This window comes from Schistocerca serialis, chromosome 5, assembly GCF_023864345.2.
Source record: "Schistocerca serialis cubense isolate TAMUIC-IGC-003099 chromosome 5, iqSchSeri2.2, whole genome shotgun sequence".
Classification (NCBI taxonomy): domain Eukaryota; kingdom Metazoa; phylum Arthropoda; class Insecta; order Orthoptera; family Acrididae; genus Schistocerca; species Schistocerca serialis.
In genome coordinates, this window is record NC_064642.1 from 231,068,467 (window position 1) to 231,091,894 (window position 23,428).

Consider the following 23,428-nt stretch of genomic DNA (forward strand, 5'->3'; position numbering starts at 1 on the left):
TGTTGTTGAGTAGTGACCCATATAATCTGTCTACGATTTGTGTTTCACTCTTGATAGCAAAGGAGGCACAAAACCGTTTTTATTTGATGATTATTTTATTACACTAGAACGCAATACGTCAATGTGGCACAGAATTTATTTCATTGTTTCTGATCTAGTGCACTATAATTAAAGCGTCACATTCTGTTCTTTTTCCTTGCACAGGAGATTCTTCAAATAATTTATTATTGTCATGAATTCATATGTCTTAGTCAAGGCACAGAGAGTAAATGCAATGTAATGTGTTTGGTTTCTTTCTTTGATTTTCTATGGTAAATGGATGCAAAAGATTGTGTCAATACCTATCAGAACCCGCTCTATAGCTACTGAGGCAAACTGCTTGTTTTGAGGTCCATACATTAATTAATGGAGAAGGGAACGCTGTTCACAAGTGAATTTAAAATATTCAATTGGATTTAAGGCGACGAAATTGCCCATATTTGAAGCTACCTACCCAGATAAAAAGTAAGTTGCTAGAGCCGCTGTTAGCAAATGTCTGCAGGGAGTTCCTAATTGCTACTGTGGAAATTTAGCATAGAACCCCTATAGTAATCAAGAGGTTCATTTCCTTCATACTTATCACCCTGACATGGGAGTCTTAAGTGAAGAACAATATTGAAATTCGTATCGCTGATGGCCGATTCGAATTTCTTCAGAGACGCTGGTGTTGCGAAGCAGCTTGGCAGTCAGAAAGATAAGATCTATGACCATTAGCGCAACTTACTGAGTCGAGCTACCAAGAGGATTTGATGTGTAAAGGTTTTCTTCCGATTTCGAAACAGAATTTTTTCTGGAAATTCGCAGCTCCATAAAAAAAAAGCTCGCACACGATGGCCCCTACCACAGTTAGAACTGACGACTGATTGAGCCGTTCTGACATGAGACACGGGCGGTACCACCGAGTTACAGACACACTGCTACCTGTACACCACTCACATCATGGTATTGGTCGCTCAGCCTCATAACGCATCGTGAAAGATAATAAAAGTTGTCACTTATGTGAATAATAGCATTTTTTTAGCCAAAAAAATGAATTTTATGCCTTAGTGTATTAGTTTACATGAGGATTATATAGCACGAGTCATTCAAATTGAACCGGAATATCAAGTGAATTTAGCGAGTCAGTTCAGTACCATAGGCGGAAGTGATTGCACTGTCACAGTGTTGCCTAATGTTTCTGACGATGTTATCAATTCTCCGGTGTGCTAGGAACAACTCTGTAGCGGTATGCGAGGAGAATCCCGTACTCGTGTCATAGGAGGATATAGAGAGGAGGCGCGGGTTTTGGTTCATATGCAGCGTTTTCTCCTACCAGTTGTGTCAAACATTGATGTGTATAATCTTCCATCACGATCACAGTTTCCTACAAAATATATACGAATAAAACACTTACCTTGATACTTTGTGACAAAAGATTATTTCAGTACGATAAAAGTTTTTGGAAATCACTTATTCCCACCTGTCACAAAAGTAAGATAGCAAACACTTTGCACCTCGAAATCGATTGCATCTATGTGCAGGCTTGTGATGTTCAAATAAATCGTCTTAACGGCACTAAATCGTGGTTTGTGAATCGTTTACCGGCCGTACTCTGCCGCATTTCGCTGGTTGGAAGGCAAATAGCTTACTGACAAATTTCACAGAAGGAAAAGGGGGACAAAATGTCTCCCATTGGAAGACTATGTTGTTTTATTTAAATCATTACAAAATCAGGTAAAACGAACAGTAAGATTGTCAGTATAAGAACATTACTGTTGTCAAAAAATGGCTCTGAGCACTATGGAACTTAAATTCTGAGGTCATCAGTCCCTAGAACTTAGAACTACTTAAACCTAATTAACCTAAGGACATCACACAGATCCATGCCCGAGGCAGGATTCGAACCTGGGACCACAGCGATAGCGCGTTTCCAGACTGTAGCGCCTAGATCCGCTCGGCCACCCAGGCCGCCTACTGATGTCAGTATGATGTAGCCCTGCCCAGGGCCTGTAACGATAAAGGGCCCGTTTAGGTCAGTCAGATTACAAAAATTGTCGTCTTTTATTTTCAAGTTTAGATTTGGTTACTGGTATTGGCAAAAGTTTCGGCAATTGATGACTCTTCATGGCTAGTCATCAATATGATATGATTAGATTAGATTATACACTCCTGGAAATGGAAAAAAGAACACATTGACACCGGTGTGTCAGACCCACCATACTTGCTCCGGACACTGCGAGAGGGCTGTACAAGCAATGATCACACTCACGGCACAGCGGACACACCAGGAACCGCGGTGTTGGCCGACGAATGGCGCTAGCTGCGCAGCATTTGTGCACCGCCGCCGTCAGTGTCAGCCAGTTTGCCGTGGCATACGGAGCTCCATCGCAGTCTTTAACATTGGTAGCATGCCGCGACAGCGTGGACGTGAACCGTATGTGCAGTTGACGGACTTTGAGCGAGGGCGTATAGTGGGCATGCGGGAGGCCGGGTGGACGTACCGCCGAATTGCTCAACACGTGGGGCGTGAGGTCTCCACAGTACATCGATGTTGTCGCCAGTGGTCGGCGGAAGGTGCACGTGCCCGTCGACCTGGGACCGGACCGCAGCGACGCACGGATGCACGCCAAGACCGTAGGATCCTACGCAGTGCCGTAGGGGACCGCACCGCCACTTCCCAGCAAATTAGGGACACTGTTGCTCCTGGGGTATCGGCGAGGACCATTCGCAACCGTCTCCATGAAGCTGGGCTACGGTTACGCACAACGTTAGGCCGTCTTCCGCTCACGCCCCAACATCGTGCAGCCCGCCTCCAGTGGTGTCGCGACAGGCGTGAATGGAGGGACGAATGGAGACGTGTCGTCTTCACCGATGAGAGTCGCTTCTGCCTTGGTGCCAGTGATGGTCGTATGCGTGTTTGGCGCCGTGCAGGTGAGCGCCACAATCAGGACTGCATACGACCGAGGCACACAGGGCCAACACCCGGCATCATGGTGTGGGGAGCGATCTCCTACACTGGCCGTACACCACTGGTGATCGTCGAGGGGACACTGAATAGTGCACGGTACATCCAAACCGTCATCGAACCCATCGTTCTACCATTCCTAGACCGGCAAGGGAACTTGCTGTTCCAACAGGACAATGCACGTCCGCATGTATCCCGTGCCACCCAACGTGCTCTAGAAGGTGTAAGTCAACTACCCTGGCCAGCAAGATCTCCGGATCTGTCCCCCATTGAGCATGTTTGGGACTGGATGAAGCGTCGTCTCACGCGGTCTGCACGTCCAGCACGAACGCTGGTCCAACTGAGGCGCCAGGTGGAAATGGCATGGCAAGCCGTTCCACAGGACTACATCCAGCATCTCTACGATCGTCTCCATGGGAGAATAGCAGCCTGCATTGCTGCGAAAGGTGGATATACACTGTACTAGTGCCGACATTGTGCATGCTCTGTTGCCTGTGTCTATGTGCCTGTGGTTCTGTCAGTGTGATCATGTGATGTATCTGACCCCAGGAATGTGTCAATAAAGTTTCCCCTTCCTGGGACAATGAATTCACGGTGTTCTTATTTCAATTTCCAGGAGTGTATTATATCAATTCTTGTTTCATATATCATGAATAAGATATTTCGTAATGACGTGGAACGTGTCATTTTAATGAAAGATTTCTTTACATACTATAATTCAATTTCTTTACAACAATTTTTTACTCTCTCTCTCTCTCATTCTTTTCGATTTTTATCTCTCTCTCTCTCTCTCTCTCTCTCTCTATCACACCCACACACACACATTCTTTTTTTTTTATTTGTTTGTTGTGCTCGACTATCGGCGAGGCAAGAAAACGTCTGTGAATGAGTTTCTTAGTTTTGAGTACACTTACGAAAGAAATATAAAAACGCCTATGAGAGTTACTGATTTATGATGCTTAGTTTGCAGTCAGTTCTAAGTATTATTAGTAACTACGCTCCAGTCCCTAAACCTAGTTACAGAAATGCGATTCAGACGCATTGCGTATTCCAGGCCGTAGCAGCCGCGACTTGGAGACACCAGCTGTGGTCACTTCCCAGCCCGCTGTAAGATCACATCGGTTCGTCTTCTTCCTGCTGGTACCTTAACTGAGATTTGGCAACAAGGCACCGTATGTTTGGCAACTCTGTGATCGAAGAGTTACTTCCTGGTGTGCACGGAATGAAGCCTCAAAGTTCACTTGATTTTACCTGTCATTTCCATTGAATAATCTGAGTTATTATCGCTTGCGGTGTTAAAAAAGATTGTAAATTTAGGGTTTTCAGCCCAGGAAAGTCGTTGCACGTGGAATCGCAACTACTCTCGTCCTTTAAATAGCGGTTTACGAGTTCTATTCACTATTGATATCGTAAGAGGAAGCTGAGACACATACGTCTTCGCCAGCTCGGTGGTAACGTGCTGACCTGTGAAAAAGCGTCTGTTACGGTTCCAGTGTCACTGACTGTACTGTTTTTATCCTTTCTGTGAAAGAGCTACAAGCAGTCAGATCAAACATCGATAAGTAAATCGCAAGAAAATACTTTCGGCTCATATTGCAATGATGAAAAACTTACAATGCTGCACACCAGGTAACTCCTCTTTCCGCCGATGACAAGCAAATTTTGGGTTTCTAGGAATACAAAACTTTATTTATGAAATACCAAATTTGCACTGCACGACGTTCTCAACAAAGAGATAGCGCAATAGAGTAGCTCAAGTGGCAAGAAATACTTCCTATTTCAATTTCTGCATCTTACACTGTTGGCAGTTCTGTGTAGGTGGCAGTTACGTGATTTTATTCCGGTGATCACAAAATAAAGTCGTATGTATGCACTGGGTAGCCGAAGCAGCTAGTTTATGGTGATTCGGTCAACCAAGTAAATGAATTTACTGAACATGCTGCAAATTACTACAGGGAGCCTGTGTGTCAGAATTCTCAACCAGCGTGGCGCAACGACGTTACGATAGAAAAATGAGCCACAGAGAAGAGGGTTTGGTGGTCTGTTGGACTGATGATTTGTTTGTATATGTGTGGTCTGGGTTCGATTCCAACTTCTATCAATGGTTTTAGATAGGGAGAGACAGATTCCGTTCTCTTCTGGCTGCACCAAGTGAAGAAGATATAATGGCATTATGGTCTGAAATTAACATTAAAAATTCCTTCTCTACCAAGTAGACGTTAGGTTGAACCACGATGAAGTCTGGATTGGCGGCATATAGAAACTCTAACACCAGTAACCTTTCTTATACTAGTTATTTATTTCTAGTGACGAAACAAAAGCTATGTAGGCTCACAGGACACTTATTCCATTTTTTATCTGAGCTTCTGAATGTCGATAAAATTGGCTCTGAACTGGAAATGCAAATCAGACCGTCCTTAACGAGTAATTTGATCCCTTCGTGACAATACAGCTCGGCTACAATTTGTTGTTTGTTCAATACTGCAGACTCCTCAACATCTCCACATATTGGGCGTGAATGGGTTCGAATCCTGTCCTGGCACTAAAGATTTCATTATGTATTATCAAGCTTTAGCATGAGAACACCTATCTGCTGGTGGATAATAATTTTGATTTTTAATGTATTTTCATTCGTTGTCAACACTAACGGCATGTGACGTTTTTGACTCCCAGTGAAACACAGAACTATTTACGAGATCACTGTAAGTTCAAGATGTTAGTCCGAGCTGGAGAAAAATTCGGTAGCTGACGTCTCTTTGTGTGTAGTCAACAACGATATGTGTGGAGCTCTATTCCTAGTCAGCACCGAACTCTTCGTCATATTATTTCTAGTTCAAACATGCTTACATGTCGCAGCTGGTGCAACAAACCCATATTTAACGTTCGTTTTCTCTAGAATATAACAGCGATAGGTGCCGGGTTGGAGTCCTGGCAAGGAAAAAAATTAATGTTTCGTCTCGTCATTTCAGTTAAAACATCTAGCTACTGCTGAAAAAATCCGAAATGTCACGGTTGATTGTGCGTCGATATCTATCCGATTAGGTTCTGGGCTTGAATCCCTGTCCAACACAAAGCTTTACCTCAGGGCAATTCCAGTAAGTTACTTGTTAAGAAGCAATATTTAACATCTCTCGTAGTTCGTTAACAGGGACAATAGGTGCTGGGTAGGAATTCGGGTCCGTTAAAAATGCTTGCGTGATGTAATTTAAAGTTGGTATTTGTTAACTGATACTGTCTAAAACCGAGGTATATCATTATCTGTATGCCTAATCAGGAATGACTGTTAGTTTCCGTCAGTGACGATATCTTTGCTTAGTCTGCATGACCTGGGTTTGAATCCATATGTAGAACGAGACGGTTCGTCGTGTCATTTGAAGTTCATACATATCCTCAACTAGATGCTCGTGAATAACTTAAATTTTTAATCTCATTTTGTGTTAAATAATAAGTACGGTATGTTACTTTGAAGAGGACATCATGAATACGACGAACTTGCTACGTGCATTATATATCTCACGTAATAATGAGAGTGGTAACATTTCAGGTATGTCATTTATTGTAATAAATGTGGGCTTACAAGCCTTAAGGACAATCTTATCTGTGATAAGGTGTTCCCATATATTTGTAGTATCGTGGTATTACTTTACATCTTGAGTTATTGCGATACAGAGCAGTGTTTTCTTGTGGTGACTTGTTGGGACCATTTTCAATAGTCAAACGACTGTACCCAGGAGCGATTGAGGATCTGCTAGACAGCTGCGTTATGTGGGTTGAATGCGAATCAGGCGAAATGCAATTCAGGTCGTTCGGATACTTTTGAGCACGACTGTACATTGGAGAAGAATGGATTGTCTGTAAATAAGTTTCAGCATTCGCCGCTGACAACACTAATGTAAACTTCGGCAGAAACCATTCCATTTGTATACATCTTTTAGCTGAAAATGATAAAATTGTAAAGTTGGTCGGCCCGTCAATATTCTCCACAATGTTGCAAAATACAGTACTGATAAACTGGATGTGGATGCAGGAAGTTTGATAGTGAAAATATGCAGTCAGTTCATCTGTGAAAGGAAGAGCGGACTTGCAACTCCAATTTGAAGCAAACGAGATTCACTGGGAAGAAATAATAAGACATGTTGCCAGATATTTTTATCTCGTGGTCTTGCTGTCGAAACACTATTAAAAATATGGCCGGCACTAAAATCTCATTTTCTGGAATTCCGCAGGTAATGTCCTCCTCTATTGGAAAAGATAATCACATGTGAAGAGAAGAAGAGAAAATTTTTGGCGTCTCTGTCGTTCGCACGTAACGTAATGTTCCCAGTAGAAACAACAATGGAGAACATTGAATCAGATTCTCTGTCAGTTGTTGAGATGCATATTGAAGTGCATGGGATTCGCAAGAAGATTGAGCAATGAATGAAAGACATCTTTTTGGGAAGTAATCCAAGAGAAATAATTAGTGAATTAGGCAATAACGCAAAAGAATCTAATCGGAACGATTTTCTACAGTTCTACGCTAATTTTGTAGGATATTTGTTACCATGATATGATTTTTCGGAAAACGACATCCTTTCCAAGATGCTGTTTTTAAACTTAAAGTCACCAGTAAATTACGACCATTTCCAAAAAGCTGCGGAACTTTTAAGGATCGATTAATTGAACATGAACTCCTTATACGAAGAATTTCAAATAATTAAAGGAAGCCTGGACATAGCACAGTCTTTTGATGCTAAAAATAAGAGTGCGATTGAGAAATGAAAGAAAATCATGAAAGGGTTTTCCAAGAGTGAAATCCTCAACATTTTTCGGGTCTTATCGTTCATCTTGAATATCTCTAGTTCCATTTGCATCATGGAAAGGGATTTTTCCCAGATGGCATTAATATGGACTGATGTACGAAATAAATGTACCGCGAATTTGATAAAAAGTCAATTAATGACCATTTTCAACCACGCTTATAACTGCATTGATTTTTTTTCAGATATGTAAAATCAAGAAAAATCATATTAAAACTTACACATTATTCGATAAAACGTGATAAAGACCGATAAACTAGAAAAAAATAATCTTGTTTTTGATTTGTACCGGGTTAAAAAAATGAAATCCTGGTTTTTTGCCCAACTGAACGTTTGTCCCGTATAGGGCAAAAAAAATCTGTCACACATTAACTGACCAACAAGTCGCAATGCAATCAAGGAAGACACAAGCACACTCTAACAAAAATAACAACATCCTACCTGGCAACTACGCAAGTTCAGTAGCACAAACAAGTGTCGGTGTGGAGACTTTTCAAATTCTCGTAAACGAGTCGCACTAAAATACTGTAACAAACACCACTGACATTCTGATTTACCCTACTTTTAGTCTGTTAATGTCAATAGTGTTATTCTGTTTAAAAAAGTGTATGTTTGGTTGGATGATTTGGAGGAAGGGACCAAACAGCGAGGTCATCGTTCCCGTCGGATTAGGGAAGGAAGTCGGACGTGCCATTTCAAAGGAAGCATCCCGGCATTTGCCTAAAGCGATTAGGAAATCACAGAAATCCTAGATCAGGATGGCCGGACGCGGGTTTGAAACACCGTCCTCCCGAATCTGAGTCCAATGTGTTAACCACTGCACCACCTCGCTCGGTAAAAGTGTATGTTTCTACAAAAATAACACTTTCTAAGTATTAATACGATTTGTTTTTTGGCTAACAATACGAGCCCCTGGCTACTAATCCATTCTGTGAAAACAGTACATCAATAGCGCTTTCCTCTTCCGCAATATTTGCGACGCTCGTTTGAGGCGATTCACTCTGTGTACGTATGCTTTTATGCGTACGTACATCTCCTCCTAAACTGCTGGACAGATTTCAACCAAACTAAGTACACGTATCACTTACTGTCTCGAAAGAATCACAGTGGGGGTAAGAACCACTTACCTGTCCAACGTGTGGCGGTGAAAAAAGGAGTGTAGCCCACGACACGTGAAACCTCATAATTTAGTCAGCGAATATTTTGAGAAAGGGAGCACTCAGAGACTTGCAACAAAATTTACACATAATTTCAAACCTTTAAGAAACTTTTTGTTGTTGACGACCCCCACAAAATGAGGCAAGGCAAAAAGTTTATCTCATTCATTTTCGCTGTTCATCCTTTAAAACTACCGCATGAAGTATGATGTTTTGTTACCTCTCTAATACTAACTTTATTCGTGCCGCATTTTGCAGACTGTATTCACATACACCACTGAATCTACCAGAAATGTTACATCACTATACGTCTCTTAGTTCAAGAGATAGGACATCATAAACAAGCAAATGCGCGAAAACTGCCGTATCATGCAATACTTTTAAATTGATTACTTCGTTGCAACTAACACTATTCGGAGTATTTTTCGCAGAGAGTATCCACATTTTCCGCTAAATCTACGTACAAAAATACATCACTGTAAGACACACGATTCAGTAGATATGATTTCAATCACTGAAATGCCTGTAAAACTGCTGCATCATGCACGATGTTTAAATTTATTACTTTGTTGGGACTAACTTTATTCACAACCCATTTCGCAGACAATAGCCACATGTAACACTGGATGTAAGTACAAAATTGTGTCACTGTACAGCATATAATTCAGGAGATACGACGTCATAAACATTGAGCTGCGTGGAAATGAAACTATAAGGCGAAGTTCGCTAGACATACAGGTGAAATATGTGTACAAATACGTGTGAAATGTGTTTAACATGTATGATATATACTTAAGATATACACTGCTGGCCATTAAAACTGCTACACCACGAAGATGACGTGCTACAGACGCGAAATTTATCCGACAGGAAGAAGATGCTGTGATATGCAAATGATTAGCTTTTCAGAGCATTCACACAAGGCTGGCGCCGGTGGCGACACCTACAACCTGCTGACATGAGGAAAGTTTCCAGCTGATTTCTCATACCCAAACAGCAGTTGACAGGCGTTGCCCGGTGAAACGTTGTTGTGATGCCACGTGTGAGGAGGAGAAATGCGTACCATCACGTTTCCGACTTTGATGAAGGTCGGATTGTAGCGTTTCGCGATTGCGGTTTATCGTATGTCGACATTGCTGCTCGCGTTGGTCGAAATCCTATGACTGTTAGCAGAATATGGAATCGGTGGATTCAGGAGGGTAATGCGGAACGCCTTGCTGGATCCCAACGGCCTCGTGTCACTATCAGTCGAGATGACAGGCATCTTATCCGCATGGCTGTAACGGATCGTGCAGCCACGTACCGATCCCTGTGTCAATACATGGGGACGTTTGCAAGAGACCAACAATCTGCACGAACAGTTCGACGACGTTTGCAGCAGCATGGACTATCAGCTCGGAGACCATGGCTGCTGTTACCCTTGACGTTGCATCACAGACAAGAGCGCCTGCGATGGTGTACTCAACGACGAACCTGGGTGCACGAATGGCAAAACGTCATTTTTTCGGATGAATCCAGGTTCTGTTTACAGCATCATGATGGTCGCATCCGTGTTTGGCGACATCGCGGTGAACGCACATTGGAAGCGTATACTCGTCATCGCCTTACTGGCGTATCACCCGGCGTGATGGTATGGGGTGCCACTGGTTACACGTCTCGGTCACCTCTTGTTCGCATTGACAGCACTTGAACAGTGGAGTTACATTTCAGATGTGTTACGACCCGTGGCTCTACCCTTCATTCGATCCCTGCGAAACCTTACATTTCAGCAGGATAATGCACGACCGCATGTTGCAGGTCCTGTACGGGCCTTTCTGGATACAGAAAATTTTCGACTGCTGTCCTGGCCAGCACATTCTCCAGATCTCTCACCGACCGTAAACGTCTGGTCAATGGTGGCCGAGCAACTGGCTCGTCACAATACGCCAGTCACTACTCTTGATGAACTGTGGTATCGCGTTGAAGCTGCATATGCAGCTGTACCTGTACACGCCATCCAAGCTCTGTTTGACTCAATGCCGAGGCGTATCAAGGCCATTATTACGGCCAGAGGTGGTTGTTCTGGGTACTGATTTCTCAGGATCTATGCACCCAAATTGCGTGAAAATGTAATCACATGTCAGTTCTAGTATAATATATTTGTCCAATAAATACCCGTCTATCATCTGCATTTCTTCTTGGTGTAGCAATTTTAATGGCCAGTAGTGTACGTATGCGGGCAAAGTCCCGGGTAAAAAGCTCATCCTCACCCCTGGATCGGTTTCAGTCACATTTAGTTCAAATATTAGTTACAATCTAGAAAGAAATACTTAGGCGTAAGTGGGGTGAAAGTGATAACGTTGAGAGACAAACAGCGAAGGGAAGGAGGAGATAGTCACAAATAGGAAGAAGAGGACATGGACAGAGATAAGGGAGGGGAAATCAACGGAGAAAGGAAAGAGGAGGAGATGGACGTGGACAAGGGGGGAAGAGATAGGCAGGAGATGGGGAGGGAGAGATGGATAGAGAGAGGGAGAGGAGGAGTTTGACGAAGGGAGTGACAGGAGGAAGTTCAGTTAGATAGGAGGAGATGGACAGAGGGGGAAGGAGCGGATGGGTAGATGGGGGAGGAGGACATGGGCAAAGAGAGGGGAAAAGAAGATGGCTGGATAATCAGTAATGGATGAGATGAACAGAGAGAGGGGGAGGTGGACAGAGAGAATAGTAAACGATCTTTCTGTTTGGTATACAAGGACTCTACAAAACCCTCGACGATACCTTTGTCTCACCAATAAAACTCGAGGTATGAGCCCCGGAGTAATGCCGTTTTTATGCGTGTCTTTTTGGAACATATTGGTAGCTCATACTGCCACATACATGAAGTAATAACAGCATTTAACCTAGTGGTGTATACCTTTACTAGACTCACTTAAAGGGTTAACTCAAGGGAGAATATTATGGAAATGCTGCTAAATCTGATATGGCACACTCTTAAAGATAGACGCAAATTACCCGCGAAAGCTTTCTAAAAAAATGTGAATAACTAACTTTAAGTTATGGATCTAGGAATATACTACAGTCCTTCCGCACTGTCCCCGTAGGACCGTGCAGACACGATTGCACTAATTACAGCGCACACAGAGACTTTTAAGCAGTCGTTCTGCCCGCGCCCCACACGCGACTGGGACGGGAAGATACCTTTACATTTGGTACCATGCTAAGTACCCTCAGCCCCGCACTTCATAGTGGTTTCAGAGTATTTATGTAGGTGCAGATGTAGATGAAGGGAGTTCAATCCACATGCACAATCACTTCATTGCCAATGTATGAGAGGAATCTCAATTGTTCTTAATTCAAAGAAGCGTACAATTACTCTCTGGGTTAGTGAACACTCATCTCAAGACTATGGAGTGTATCAAAGCAGGCAGTGTTGCTACGAGTTTCGTAGCTGGAAAAGTTGTTTGATTTGTTATAAGATACTCGATACTTCGTATGTGTATCTGCTCTGCGATAATATAGAAGCTTTCTTCAGTAATGAAAAATGTGAGGCGTTCCAGAATAGAACCGTTTTGTACCACGTCACTGTCTGTAGGTTTACTTACCATTTGCACGTAGTCATGTTCGGTACCACGTTCAGTAACTGCACAGCTGATGGTCGTGTCACGTAAAGCTGAATTAATCGACTCGGAAAATTCTTCTCAACAACTTAGATCAATCGATAAATTGAAAAGTAAGCTGTGACGCTGAACTGAGACAGCTAACAACAGCATGAATAACATTTCTTTAAAGTTGCTCTGTGAGTCGTAATCGAACATTTATAATATTTCATTTGTGTAATATCTTGGCAGAGCAATTTCTATTTGAAATTATTGTATAAGCTTAGGAAAGATCCATCCCATCGCCAGATTTACACTATTCTTGGTATCGTAACTACAGAACGGTAGACTGTGGCACCAATAACAGAGATATTATATTAGGGTGTTCGACATTTGGGACTGGTATGAGCATCTTGAACGAGTACTGTAATAGAATTTCTTCTTTCCACCATTCTCTTCCTCTTGTTTTTGTATAAAAACTCTCTTTAGTTTTCTCTTTGTTTGCTTATTGGCTTCATTATATAATTTGTTAAAAGGGATGAAGTAACTACTATGTTTTGTACCCATGACTGGAAGTCAGCTTCTCCACGTTTTGTATCAGTTCGATATTTTGTCCGCAGCTCGTGGTCGTGCGGTAGCGTTCTCGCTTCCCACGCCCGGGTTCCCGGGTTCGATTCCCGGCGGGGTCAGGGATTTTCTCTGCTTCGTGATGACTGGGTGTTGTGTGATGTCCTTAGGTTAGTTAGGTTTAAGTAGTTCTAAGTTCTAGGGGACTGATGACCATAGATGTTAAGTCCCATAGTGCTCAGAGCCATTTGAACCATTTTTTTGAACTTCAATATTTTCATGTATTTTTGCAGGTGTAAGTTAATTGTCTTTCATCGTCGCCACTATCGTAGCTATCCTATGTTGTACTGTTTTATGTAAGCTCTGAGTGCCCTTATCATAGCTACAGGAGATGTTGTTTCATAAAAGTGGTTAATCACGGTTTTATTGTTCAAGGTTTCATTTTGTATGTTTGTTCGTACGTACTTCTGTACTAGGCCTATTAAAATATTGTGTAATTCACTCTTACAATAGGAAAAGGAGTACATAGATCATGGGACTCGGTAGTAGGATCCGCGTCATAGAACGTCTTTTTTGCTGTTTACGTCTCCTGCTAAGAGTCAGTATGAGGCCAACTCGTTTTCCAGCTACTCAGTGACACAGCACTTAGATACGAAAGGCAGTTGGTCGGTTACCTTGTGTAGACGTACGACAGACTGACGGCTAAATTCAGCTGAGCTTTTCCTTAGGCCTATTACACCATCATATTTCTTTGACAAAGAAATATGATCAAATATTCGTCAAATTCCTTTGACAAAGATCTTTCATGTGGCGCTAAAAGGGAGTATTACACTGTCGTCATGTTTTTAGTCAGATTTCAAGATGGCAGATAACAACTTGTTGTTATTCGCTGTAGTTGCTAGTGCCACATATGTATTGTGTGTGTATTTGGAAGAAAAGCTACGGAAAAAAAGGAAACATGCTTGGATAAAGCCACAGGTATTACATCGAGATAGTAAAAGCATTCAGCAAAATGTGTTACGAGAGCTACAAGTGGAGGACGTCAAGCCTTATATATAAATTATTTAAGAATGGATGAGAGTGTATTTCAGTATTTTCTCAGTAAAGTGACTTCTCATATTACAAAACAGAATACTCTCTTGAAAAATGTAATACCTGCAGAAGACAGGCAAACTAAGATTTCTTGATACAGGAGAGAGCTATTCTAGTTCACAACACAGCACTCGAATATAACATTGCACGTTAACCAAAATAATTCCAGAAACATGTGAAGCGCTTTATAAAGCACTGAAGGAGGAATATGTAAAGGCAAATAAATGTTTAGTTCACTATGTGGGCAATAAGAGCTATTTTCACTTTTGAATAGTTTATTTAATGGAATTAATGCTCCAACTACTACAAGATTAATCAAAAGTACGAAACAAATGAAGCGTTTTTTTAACTAGTGACATCCAGAGTTCAAAAATAGACAATGTTGAATGGAAAAGACAAGAAAGACTATTTTATTTTAGAGTGTCCCCACATCCTCTATTCCAGCTTGCTGAAAAGCTGCCTGGATATTTCCAGATGTAGAAGTGGATGACTGTAGCTGTGATTGTGGACATATGTCAGCTGCAGCATATTCCACCTGCCCATCAACACATCAACAAACAATTAATAGCATGCACTGTGCCGCTTACTCACCCCCCCCCCCCCTCCCCCCCTCCCCTCCCACCCTAGTCGAAGCAAGTATATTTGAAAAAAAAAGTGTCGAAGGAACACAACAGAACACACCAACTTTGAAGCCATTTTTACAAACGCACTACAGAGACGTCAAATAGCTGCAGCGACGGCAGCGCTCCAAGCTGTTACATTTCACATTGCAGTGAACAGAAGACGAACGACTTGTATGATCAAATCTACGACGAGGCCCAGATTTGTCCACATTTTTTTGACGACAGGCTAGATTTGACAAAGTTCCCTATTATACCATCAAATTTCTTTGACATAAATATTTGACGTACCAGCTTTGACAAAGAAATACACTCCTGGAAATGGAAAAAAGAACACATTGACACCGGAGAGTCAGACCCACCATACTAGCTCCGGACACTGCGAGAGGGCTGTACAAGCAATGATCACACGCACGGCACAGCGGACACACCAGGAACCGCGGTGTTGGCCGTCGAATGGCGCTAGCTGCGCAGCATTTGTGCACCGCCGCCGTCAGTGTCAGCCAGTTTGCTGTGGCATACGGAGCTCCATCGCAGTCTTTAACACTGGTAGCATGCCGCGACAGCGTGGACGTGAACCGTATGTGCAGTTGACGGACTTGAGCGAGGGTGTATAGTGGGCATGCGGGAGGCCGGGTGGACGTACCGCCGAATTGCCCAACACGTGGGGCGTGAGGTCTCCACAGTACATCGATGTTGTCGCCAGTGGTCGGCGGAAGGTGCACGTGCCCGTCGACCTGGGACCGGACCGCAGCGACGCACGGATGCACGCCAAGACCGTAGGATCCTACGCAGTGCCGTAGGGGACCGCACCGCCACTTCCCAGGGACACTGTTGCTCCTGGGGTATCGGCGAGGACCATTCGCAACCGTCTCCATGAAGCTGGGCTACGGTCCCGCACACCGTTAGGCCGTCTTCCGCTCACGCCCCAACATCGTGCAGCCCGCCTCCAGTGGTGTCGCGACAGGCGTGAATGGAGGGACGAATGGAGACGTGTCGTCTTCAGCGATGAGAGTCGCTTCTGCCTTGGTGCCAATGATGGTCGTATGCGTGTTTGGCGCCGTGCAGGTGAGCGCCACAATCAGGACTGCATACGACCGAGGCACACAGGGCCAACACCCGGCATCATGGTGTGGGGAGCGATCTCCTACACTGACCGTACACCACTGGTGATCGTCGAGGGGACACTGAATAGTGCACGGTACATCCAAACCGTCATCGAACCCATCGTTCTACCATTCCTAGACCGGCAAGGGAACTTGCTGTTCCAACAGGACAATGCACGTCCGCATGTATCCCGTGCCACCCAACGTGCTCTAGAAAGTGTAAGTCAACTACCCTGGCCAGCAAGATCTCCGGATCTGTCCCCCATTGAGCATGTTTGGGACTGGATGAAGCGTCGTCTCACGCGGTCTGCACGTCCAGCACGAACGCTGGTCCAAATGAGGCGCCAGGTGGAAATGGCATGGAAAGCCGTTCCACAGGACTACATCCAGCATCTCTACGATCGTCTCCATGGGAGAATAGCAGCCTGCATTGCTGCGAAAGGTGGATATACACTGTACTAGTGCCGACATTGTGCATGCTCTGTTGCCTGTGTCTATGTGCCTGTGGTTCTGTCAGTGTGATCATGTGATGTATCTGAGCCCAGGAATGTGTCAATAAAGTTTCCCCTTCCTGGGACAATGAATTCACGGTGTTCTTATTTCAATTTCCAGGAGTGTATGATAGTGTAATACCAGTGTGGTATCTGTAACTAACGGCGTCACAACATAGGCTTAGGTCTAGAGCTACACGCCACTGGCATTGATGTGATAACTGCAAGAGATCCATAACATCCCAGGCACTTACAAATACTCAGGTGTGATGAGAGACGCTTAATTTTTCTACATTATGGTGACAGCTACATATATTTATATGTGTCTCTGTTACATTATACTATACCTGATGATGTTCCATGAATGTAACTATAACTGAAAATTAAAGCACTTTTAAACAGCAGCTGAAGTGTTAATTTAGATACTGTACAATATTAGGCTATGATAGGATACTGTATTTATCTCTGACTGATTACTCACAGTGAAGTATGTCATTGGAATAGTAGATGTCTCCCCATTGTCCGTGGTAAACTTTAGCAGTGAATGTGATACCATATACAAAAAATATACACCCCTAAAAAGAATTTCTTGTACTTTAACCTTTAAATATAAAATTCTTTCGTTTCCCATTGTTGCTCTTGTTTACTCCATTTTTTCGTAGATTTAATAATTCTTTGTGCCCATCAATATTCCTTACGTTTTCACACTCTGACAGGTGTGAAACCATCCTCTCTTATTCTACTTCGTGCTGGTATTTCCATTTCTTCATAGCTGTCACGCTCAACATTCTCCCAACACTCTACATTGCATGTTTTAACCTGTGTGTGCCCTTTTTAGACACAACTGTATAAACTTTCTTTCAGTGCATTCTTTTCTAAAGTCTGCTACTACATCTAGCAATAAAGTGATTAATGTGAATCATGCCGTCAGTATTCAAAATATCAATTACTACAAGCTTTTGTGGTGTTTGTTGCTAATTTATTTTTTACAATAATTCTCAGTCTAAAGAAAATGAAGTACAACTGGAGCTAATCATTTTAATAGACGTGACGGTGAAAAATTTGTTGTCTTAGATGCGAAAGTGTGCAAGGCTAAACTGTAGAACGAAAACAAACATATAGCAGTCATACGCCCTATAAACTAATTTTCATGACACCCCTATGCGACAGTTATAGCTGTGAAAGAAACGACTGCACACACTGATGAGCCCAAACATTACTATCAGCTGCTTAGTCGTGTTTTGATCCACTTTTAGAATGCAATACAGAAGCAGTTCTACATGGCATGGGTTCGACAATTCCTTGGTAAGTTTCCGCAGGTACTTGGCACCATATTTCTATGCACAGGACACCCATTTCCGAAAGACCCGGTAGTTTACGGAAATGGAGCTGGCGGCCGACAGCATCCCACAGCTGATGAATTTGGCGGCTACGACACCAACGTGAATTCACTATCATGCTCCACAAACCACTGAAGTGACACAGACAATTATCCTCCTTGTAGATGCCGTCGGGGAAGGGATCTAACATGAAGGGAAGCGGATCGTCTCCAGTAATGTTCACGAAGTCCACACCTGTCATGGCGTCCTCGATTACTATCGAAGTCCCGTGGAAGCACATGTGAATGTCCCCAACGTTATAATACTATCCCACTGGCCTGCATCCGTGGTGTAGACAATGTTTCTAGCGTCTGTTCGCCTGGATGGTGGCGCACTCAGACACATTCTTCGATCTGGTGTAGCGAGAAACGTAACTCATCTGTCCATGTGACATATTACTATTGATCCAAGGTCCAGCCTGATGATCCTGTTTGCCCACTGTAGCCGTAACTGACGATGTTCCTGGAGCGTACGTAAGAACACGGACGGGTCATCTGCTGCACAACACCATATTCAACGATGTGCGCTAGTCGCTCTGAAACTTCAGCACTATGCTCTGTCGTCATATACGGTGCAGATCGCTACCTAAACTGATCTACAAACTCCAAATCCGACATTGTTTGATGAGACGTTTGCGTCCTACAAAGCGATGTAGAAAAGATTGCTGTACGGTGTGGCAGGTGGCAGTTGACGCTAAGTAACGAAAAGTGTGAGGTGATCCACATGAGTTCCAAACGAAATCCGTTGGAATTCGATTACTCGATAAATAGTACAATTCTCAAGGCTGTCAATTCAACTAAGTACCTGGGTGTTAAAATTATGAACAACTACAGTTGGAAAGACCACATAGATAATATTGTGGGGAAGGCGAGCCAAAGGTTGCGTTTCATTGGCAGGACACTTAGAATATGCAACAAGTCCACTAAAGAGACAGCTTACACTACACTCGTTCGTCCTCTGTTAGAATATTGCTGCGCGGTGTGGGATCCTTACCAGGTGGGATTGACGGAGGACATCGAAAGGGTGCAAAAAAGGCCAGCTCGTTTTGTATTATCACGTAATTGGGGAGAGAGTGTGGCAGATATGATACGCGAGTTGGGATGGAAGTCATTAAAGCAAAGACGTTTTTCGTCGCGGCGAGATCTATTTACGAAATTTCAGTCACCAACTTTCTCTTCCGAATGCGAAAATATTTTGTTGAGCCCAACCTACATAGGTAGGAATGATCATCAAAATAAAATAAGAGAAATCAGATCTCGAACAGAAAGGTTTAGGTGTTCGTTTTTCCCGCGCGCTGTCCGGGAGTGGAATGGTAGAGAGATAGTATGATTGTGCTCTTCCAAGCACTTAAATGTGAATTGGAGAGTAATCATGTAGATGTAGATGTAGATGTAGATGTCGTCAATCACAGTTACACCATCATGCTACCATTTTCCATTAATATTCACGGTAGCAGCATGCAAACAGCCCTCTCTCAAAGTCATTTGTGGCACGTATTGTTGCAACAATTACTCTCCACTGGTCTCTAGAATGATTCTCCATTCTACTTACAAAGTGTTCTTACTGCGTCATGTGCCAACGTAACAAGGTGGCATACAAACTACCAACGAGCTGTGGTTACACAGGCAATGCTTTGTCTTGTCAGTGTTTGTGCACTATCATACAAAATATAAAAATAGCTTGTCAATATTCTTATCAGGTAATGAGCTGGATTACACCATCAGTCTATATTATGGCCGTAGACAACCTTCCTAACTTTATCTGAAACTGCAGAAATAACAGCTTCAGGATCCAAATTTCAAGTCAGATTTTATCAACACGGACCACAAAATACTTTCTAGTACACTCGACATAGCAGTCTTACGAGTGAAATTGATGGGATTGACACTTTCTTTAGTCAGAATCTTGGGATATGATATCGCCTTTAACCTGTGGTAATGTGGAAAAGTTACAAAAATATAAATGTAACGAACGATTAAACCTTCAATAATCTGAAAATAGCTTTTTATACAAAATCACCAAAGTGGCAACGTTTATTAAAAGTGAAAAGCAGGTTAGTTATATTTCCTGACTTCGTGGTACATAGAAAATTGTAAAACAATTGGTAAATACAGTGCGGCACGATTACAGTGAACACGGCTGCACAGCGTTAATGCCAGTCCACGCTCAAATGTGGAAGCACTGGCTTGGCCGCACGGTAGCTGCGCTCCGAAGCAGCAGTAGTCAGAGGCGTGGCGTCACACTTCGCGCTCCCTCTCGGTGACCTTGAGGGTGAGTGGTGCCACGGGACCGTGGAGGACCGTAGTCCTCCAGCGCATCTCGCCGTCAAACTCCAGCCGGAAGCGGCGCACCACCTGGTGTCACAGGCAAACAAACAAAATTCCCAATGAAATTAGACATCGAGCAGACACACCGTTAGAGTACAGCCAACATGCAAGATTCCTGAATTAATTTTCAAGTTGAGACTGTGTATCTGACCCAGACTCGAACACAGTAACATGACCTATCATTTTATCCTTAATGGATAGGTCTCGAGTTTTTACAGTCGGAGTTGGAACGTCTGCTCAAGCACCTATTTAAAGTGCAAAAAAACAATAATATTTACGCGTTCCGCAAGTTTTTTTACACTGTAAGTGGGTGGTTGAGCCGACGTTTCAACATTTACAGTAACATGACTTGAAGCAGTGAGGACGGTTGGTGCACCGTACTTGGATAGCTGTCGTTGAAGGCGTTGGGCGCGATATGCGACATTTGCAATTTGGCTTCCACTTCAGCACAGATATTTAATCTGCCAGTAAGTTTCAAAACAGCACATACTAGGCTGCACGGTTAAAGATACAGTCATCCACCCACCACAAATGTGGACATTATGAAGCACTTGTAGACACAGCGAGCTTGTCCTCTGAATCACATATGACTCGGATCCTTACTAACAAGGGGAAACAACACAGTCGTAACTCTGCACGTTGAAAGAAGGGAAAGGAGCGGTCGATTGATAGGACACACTCCATGACATCATGAAATAACCAATTTAATACTGGAGGGAAGTGTGTGTTTGTGTGGGGTTGGGGAGGGGGGGGGGTAAAAATCGTATAGGGAGACCAAGAGATGAATACAGTGACCAGATTAAGAAGGATGTAGGCTGCAGTAGGTACTCGGAGATGCAGAAGCTTGCACAGGGTGAAGAGCTGCATCAAATCAGTCTTCGACTGAAGACGGCAACAACAACAACAACTTGTAAACTATAATTCCGTAAGTCACACACGCTAAATAAATAAATGTGGTGCACTCTCTCTGGCAGCTGCGGACTTACCCTGGCCAGCAGAGTGTAGATCTCGGTTTCGGCGAACCTGCGGCCGATGCAAGTCCTCGGCCCGAAGCCGAAGGGCATGAAGGCGAAGGGGTGGGCCGTCTGGGAAGACTCTCCGCCCTTCAGCCACCTCTCCGGAAGGAAATCAGAGGGCCGCGAGAAGTGCTCCTCCGAGTTAGCCAGCACCACGTTCGCCATCGACAAGTCTACCTGTCCACAAAAAATTTCCCCCATCGTTGCATACTGGCGTTTTGAAAGTTTTCCTAAACTATACTTATCTTATGACTGACGAATGAACATAGCTCTAGAGATATTGTATTCTTACTCTTTGGGGTAATATAGGCTGCGCTTAACATTTCTGTGAATCTGTATCTGTGAGCTATACCGTCTTGCTCTCCACATGACATCCGACCTTCCTAAAAGCGCATCCAGATTCACCTCAGTAGCTTCACCGACTGATGTAACCGTCAAAATTTCTCGAAATCAGTCTTAAATAAGTTAAGAAACCAGCTGTTTTTTTTACAATATCTATACTAAAAGCTCTCCGGAAGTAGCATCTTCATTCAAAAATATTGTGTTAGTAGATTCAAGTATGCTACAGCTTCCATTTCACTTTAGCAAAACAGCTGTAGTTTTATAATTGAAAGAGGAAATATTACAATATGGAACATTTCGACATGCTCTAGCATCACGCCTGGGGTAAACAAATGCATTTTTTTCCTTTTTGCAATTTACTTTTAGAAACAATATCTTATATAGCATCAAAACTAATTCATAGTAATGTTTTCCAAGCTCTTAGCATTCAGACAGTAATTTAAGTTTTGCGGATTCAGAAGGTATATTTCGTTTTGCAAGGAATTTTTATTTTGTAGGAAAACGATTTTCAAAATTGCATTGTACCGTTTGCTATACAAGTTTTGCTCCAAGATTTTGTTGGATCATTGACCTATACTAATTTAAAGCTTTAAGTTCTCCGATCTTAGAAACCAGCATGCAATAACTTGGAATTTCCGCATGCAATAACTTGGAATTTCCTTTAACTTAAAAGAAAATGTACACTCCTGGAAATTGAAATAAGAACACCGTGAATTCATTGCCCCAGGAAGGGGAAACTTTATTGACACATTCCTGGGCTCAGATACATCACATGATCACACTGACAGAACCACAGGCACATAGACACAGGCAACAGAGCATGCACAATGTCGGCACTAGTACAGTGTATATCCACCTTTCGCAGCAATGCAGGCTGCTATTCTCCCATGGAGACGATCGTAGAGATGCTGGATGTAGTCCTGTGGAACGGCTTGCCATGCCATTTCCACCTGGCGCCTCAGTTGGACCAGCGTTCGTGCTGGACGTGCAGACCGCGTGAGACGACGCTTCATCCAGTCCCAAACATGCTCAATGGGGGACAGATCCGGAGATCTTGCTGGCCAGGGTAGTTGACTTACACCTTCTAGAGCACGTTGGGTGGCACGGGATACATGCGGACGTGCATTGTCCTGTTGGAACAGCAAGTTCCCTTGCCGGTCTAGGAATGGTAGAACGATGGGTTCGATGACGGTTTGGATGTACCGTGCACTATTCAGTGTCCCCTCGACGATCACCAGTGGTGTACGGCCAGTGTAGGAGATCGCTCCCCACACCATGATGCCGGGTGTTGGCCCTGTGTGCCTCGGTCGTATGCAGTCCTGATTGTGGCGCTCACCTGCACGGCGCCAAACACGCATACGACCATCATTGGCACCAAGGCAGAAGCGACTCTCATCGCTGAAGACGACACGTCTCCATTCGTCCCTCCATTCACGCCTGTCGCGACACTACTGAAGGCGGGCTGCACGATGTTGGGGCGTGAGCGGAAGACGGCCTAACGGTGTGCGGGACCGTAGCCCAGCTTCATGGAGACGGTTGCGAATGGTCCTCGCCGATACCCCAGGAGCAACAGTGTCCCTAATTTGCTGGGAAGTGGCGGTGCGGTCCCCTACGGCACTGCGTAGGATCCTACGGTCTTGGCGTGCATCCGTGCGTCGCTGCGGTCCGGTCCCAGATCGACGGGCACGTGCACCTTCCGCCGACCACTGGCGACAACATCGATGTACTGTGGAGACCTCACGCCCCACGTGTTGAGCAATTCGGCGGTACGTCCACCCGGCCTCCCGCATGCCCACTATACGCCCTCGCTCAAAGTCCGTCAACTGCACATACGGTTCACGTCCACGCTGTCGCGGCATGCTACCAGTGTTAAAGACTGCGATGGAGCTCCGTATGCCACGGCAAACTGGCTGACACTGACGGCGGCGGTGCACAAATGCTGCGCAGCTAGCGCCATTCGACGGCCAACACCGC

The 23,428-nt window shown here is 43.8% G+C and overlaps 1 protein-coding gene across 4 annotated transcripts in view; it reads right to left on the reverse strand.

Annotated features, from left to right (window-relative positions):
- LOC126481147 (probable cytochrome P450 301a1, mitochondrial) overlaps positions 1-23,428 on the reverse strand; it is a 517,008-nt gene that overhangs the window by 213,983 nt on the left and 279,597 nt on the right. For 2 of the 4 annotated variants that reach the window (XM_050104707.1, XM_050104706.1), the window contains exons 11-12: positions 21,083-21,289; positions 19,985-20,123 (exon numbers count right to left, since the gene is read on the reverse strand). The exons of the other annotated variants lie outside the window; for them this stretch is intronic. In XM_050104707.1, the coding sequence (XP_049960664.1) occupies positions 20,007-20,123; positions 21,083-21,289 (324 nt within the window). In that variant the 3' untranslated portion in view covers positions 19,985-20,006. Of the gene's footprint in view, positions 1-19,984; positions 20,124-21,082; positions 21,290-23,428 lie in introns of those variants that run through there. 4 annotated transcript variants of the gene reach the window in all.